Source organism: Perkinsus marinus (assembly GCF_000006405.1).
Source record: "Perkinsus marinus ATCC 50983 genomic scaffold scf_1104296970418, whole genome shotgun sequence".
Taxonomy (NCBI): Eukaryota; Perkinsozoa; order Perkinsida; family Perkinsidae; genus Perkinsus; species Perkinsus marinus.
This window is the reverse complement of record NW_003202458.1, coordinates 1-4,213: the sequence shown is the minus strand read 5'-3', so window position 1 is coordinate 4,213 and position 4,213 is coordinate 1. Positions and strand designations below refer to the sequence as shown.

The 4,213-nt window shown below is 54.8% G+C and overlaps 1 protein-coding gene across 1 annotated transcript; it reads right to left on the bottom strand.

Annotated features, from left to right (window-relative positions):
* Nucleotides 1–506: 506 nt before the first annotated feature.
* On the bottom strand, nt 507–4,161 carry Pmar_PMAR008603 (hypothetical protein; the record flags this gene model as incomplete). The annotated part of the gene is made up of 4 exons (XM_002767613.1): nt 507–660; nt 762–888; nt 943–3,096; nt 3,363–4,161. 4 exons carry the CDS (start codon nt 4,159–4,161, stop codon nt 507–509), a joined length of 3,234 nt encoding a protein of 1,077 aa, XP_002767659.1.
* Between the last annotated feature and the right edge of the window lie 52 nt (nt 4,162–4,213).

Sequence of the window (4,213 nt, the reverse complement as noted above, 5' to 3'; positions counted from 1 at the left end):
ATCGGCTGAATGCGCGGACGCTTACCTCGACAGCTGATCGCCATCAAGAGCACCTATGATGACGTCTGGTCGCATGGCCTTACCAGCCATCATCGGAACATACCATAAAGATGCGTCACGGCTATCGAAGATCTCAGACACACCAAGCCCCTGAGAGATGAGCGAGCAATAGAGATGAAAGCGCGTGCAGAATTTCGAGTCGATCACTGGTCGGGTTATTCCCAACAGCCGCAGCCTACCTCCAACATTCGAACTTTTCTTTCGTCCTTCAGGTTACATGTGCCCATAATGTGATGACCGCGCCTCGAGAGAATGGCGATGCAAGACAGGCCAACACCGCCGGCAGCGGAGTGTACGAGAACCGTCCGGCTGGGGCCTCGGTCGAGACCAGCGCGATAGTCAAGGGCTAAGGACAACGCTAGGGTGGGAAAATCCAGACGCACGACCTACCCAGAATTGACGTAGCATAAGACATGGGAAGCGCTGCTGCAACTGCTGGACCGATATTAGGCGGGACCTGCATCGTTACGGTGTGATAACGTCATGGAAGAGCGGCTTGCCTTGCAACAGTAACTGGCTGGCAGGAGAATTGTGGAGTGCAATCCGCTGGCACCCAGGGTGACGCAGCCCACAACTTCGCCTGGCTTGACGTGGTGAACTCTGATGATGGGAAAGCCAAATATCGCATCTTCTATGGCTTCAAGGAGAGCGCCATTATGGAGAGTAAGACAAAGAAAGTAAACGCTCTAGTCATAACTCACCCTTCGCCGACAGCAGTGACTACTCCTGAGAGTTCACCGCCGAAAAATGACATGGGCATCGCTCCGGTAGCTGCGAGAGCATCCAGGAAAGACAGACCCCAGTACTGAGCCCTAACGCGTACGGAGCCTGAAGTAAGGGATTATGAGGACTAACACCTTCTGGAAAAAAGCTGGGCCTTACCGGGAGGAACGATGCCGTCGTCGACTCGAACAGGAGCGAAAGTTGCATCCAAGTTACCGTTGCCAGACGGCGTTATGACGTATTCACCATATTGTTGGGGAACACTGTGTTCATCAGGGATGTCAATCGGGCCGATCATTGGTCGCATGATTCCCGAGTTCAAAATGCGGCTCCTCACGTCGTCGATACCGAGGGTCTGAGCTTCTTCCTGGCGATAGACATAGAGGCTATTCGTAGGCATTGTCGTCTGCATAGTGAAGCCTTCGAACGTGATCCACTGTCCAGAACTCGGTTGGTGAAGGACCAAGTCGAAACTGCAAGCCAGCACGTTGACCCCTGACTTCTTCACCACGACTTCCCAGTCAGTGCCGCCCTCGCCGTCAGGAGTTTCCGTCTCGAAATGGACGCATCGAATGGCTTTGGGGTACCCGCCGAAAGCGGAAGGGTCCAGTAGCGCACAAGCGTGAGTGCACGCATCCATCACGGCGGCCAGGTGTCGTCCATCGCTCACCGTGGCCACGACAATGCCCTCACATCGTTTGGCAGACCTCAACAGTCTGAACGATGGGCCATAAGGGAATCCCGCATCAGCAAAATGCTGGTAGAGATCAGCAACATCAACCTCAGTCCAACTGTCGCCCGATCTGGAGCTTGATTCTGTCAGAGCTCGACGTACGTAGTTAGGGCCAACACGCTTGCTCTCTTTCCTGGTCGCAGAGGCATACACAATTTCCCCATCCCGGACTTCACCGCGCGTTGTTTCGATATGCTGGCCTTTGTCAACCCAAAGCACTTTGTGGAAGGCCACCTGCTCAAGACCACCAGTGGAAGCCCTAGGGTATCCTATGAGCCACAAAATCATCGCCGTCGCGGGTACAACAACGCCGCCCTCCGTTGCATGATCGATCATCCATCTCAACCTGCAGTTTGCGGCCACCTGACCAATGCTAGGAACCCAATCAGGACCAGGTTTAGGCAGGAGCTGAGCCCATAATGGAGCCTCTCGCGGTAGACCTGCAGCGCTGAGATAGTTTTGCCAGTCAGAGATATTCGCGACCACTACACTCCTCGACTTCAGATGACCATCGACGAGACTGCTCAAGAGGTTGCCCATGGCTTGGAGACCCTCACGAGGCTGTAAGAAGTGCTCCCCTGCTGTAGGATTGATGTTGTATTTGGCAGACATACTGCTCGCGATCGATTTAGACCAGCCACCCCATTGAATAGACAATACGTCAGCTGAAGACTTCTCCGCGAAGTAGTCGGAGGCGGAGTTGGCGGCTGCGTAAACAGACTGCCCAGGATTGCCGAATGCGCTTGAACTCGAGGAGAACAACACGTACCGAGGACCCGATCCTAGCGCTTTCACGAGATTCACTGGGCCGAGAACTTTCGCGGCAACAGCTCGGTAGAGTTCTTGATAGTCAGAGGGAGCATTTTCAACAACAGCATCTTCCACCACACCCGCACAGTGGAAAACGACAGTCACCATCCCACGATACTCAGATACGGCGTCGATAAGGGAAGCACTGTTACTGACGTCAGCGATCCGTACGTCGACCGGGCACTGCAGACTGAGCGAACTCAGCGACGAGGAGGCTGCTCGGCCAAGGAGAACGATCTTGTTGCAGCTGATGTTGTCAGCCGCCCACTTTGCAACGAGTTGCCCAAGACCACCAAAGCCGCCCGTAATCACAATGACACCATCACCGAGCTGCTGGCTGAGGTCAGCCCTTGGCGTCGCTGGCGGACTACGGCAGAGTTGCCGAAGCTTAACAGTACCATCTGCCACTTTGTACTCCCCTAAACTGGGCAACTCGATGAACGAGGGCAAGTTCTTCATATCGAGAACTCGGACAATCCTCAAGCCTAGGTTGGAACCATGTTCGGACATGAGCGACCTTGCGAAACCCACGACTGAGCTTGCACACTGGCAGTCACGTATCACCAAGAACGTGTCCATGTGGGAGAGCAGACGGCCGTTCGGTATCAAACTCTCCTGTACAAACTTGATAACATCGCCGAGGAGACTTATAGGATCACTATCGTCTTCGGCGTCTACCACTACGATGGCTCGACCGAGCGACTTCACCACGACGTCGAACTCAGATACATCTCGGCACCACATGACATCCCCGCAGCTCGGAACCCGTCCTAAGAGGCGGATACCAGCGAGCTCCCTCGAAGGTCCATTATCAAGAGAAGGAGGAGTTACCGGAAGGTCTTTCCAGTCCTCAATGTACATCATACTGGTCACGTCAGAGGCAGACGATGCTGGGTGGGAGTCTCTGCTGGTGTCTCGATCTGCCGGCCAGCACTTAGTTCGTCTCCAGCCTCTCGTCGGCAATGAGAGAACCCTCGACAACCCCTCTTTTTCGGGCACCGGTGCTTGGATAGGATTCCCTTGGACCACATTGCACCGCGCAGGACGTCATCAGTCTTGTCGTAGTAGCGCGCCGCGCATAGGACTGCGGCGCTCGGCACACATTCGCGAATAAGAGTTCTCATGCCCGCACCAGGCCCCACATCGATGAACATCGTTCCACTTTCGCCGGCCTCCTTCAGGGCGCGTCCAAGCATCACCGTTCGTCTTGTCTGGCGGCACCAATACCGAGCAGAAGCGAAATCGCACTCGCCATCGACATGCGTGGCGGTGCTGATGAGGTTGTACTTGCAGGGTTTCCTAAGGTCCGGAACGAGGACTGGAATCTCCTTCTCCAATACGGCCACTGCTCGGTCAACGTATGTCGAGTGGAACGCCCCTGCAGTATCTAGCACTTTGCAAGGCACTTTAAGTGTGGCCTTGAAGCTCTCAATCGACTCAGGTGGGCCGCTCACAACGATGCGCTTGTCAGCATTCGCGCAGGCCACTTCGACGCCACTCGGCAGCTGTGATAGATCTTCTAGGGTCAAACCATTTATAGCTAACATTTTGCCTGTGTTGCCTTCAGTGATGAGTCTTGCACGGAGGCGCACGATCTGCAATGCTTGTTTTAAAGGCATCACCCCGCAAACAGTCGCGGCCACCCATTCACCCAGCGAAGCACCGAGCAGCTGGATTCGAGTGGTTTCGGGTATGATACGTAGAATGCGCAAAACCGTAGAATAGGAGATGGCGAACAAGGCGACCTGTGCTGTGACGGGATTCGGCTGGCGATGATAGGTGAGGACAGGGTCCTCGCCCAGAAGAGCAACTATCTCGGGTTCGATGAATACCATTCCAGGCTGAGGCAGAGCCAGACCTTGTCCGGGACAAACAAGCGTAACGCAT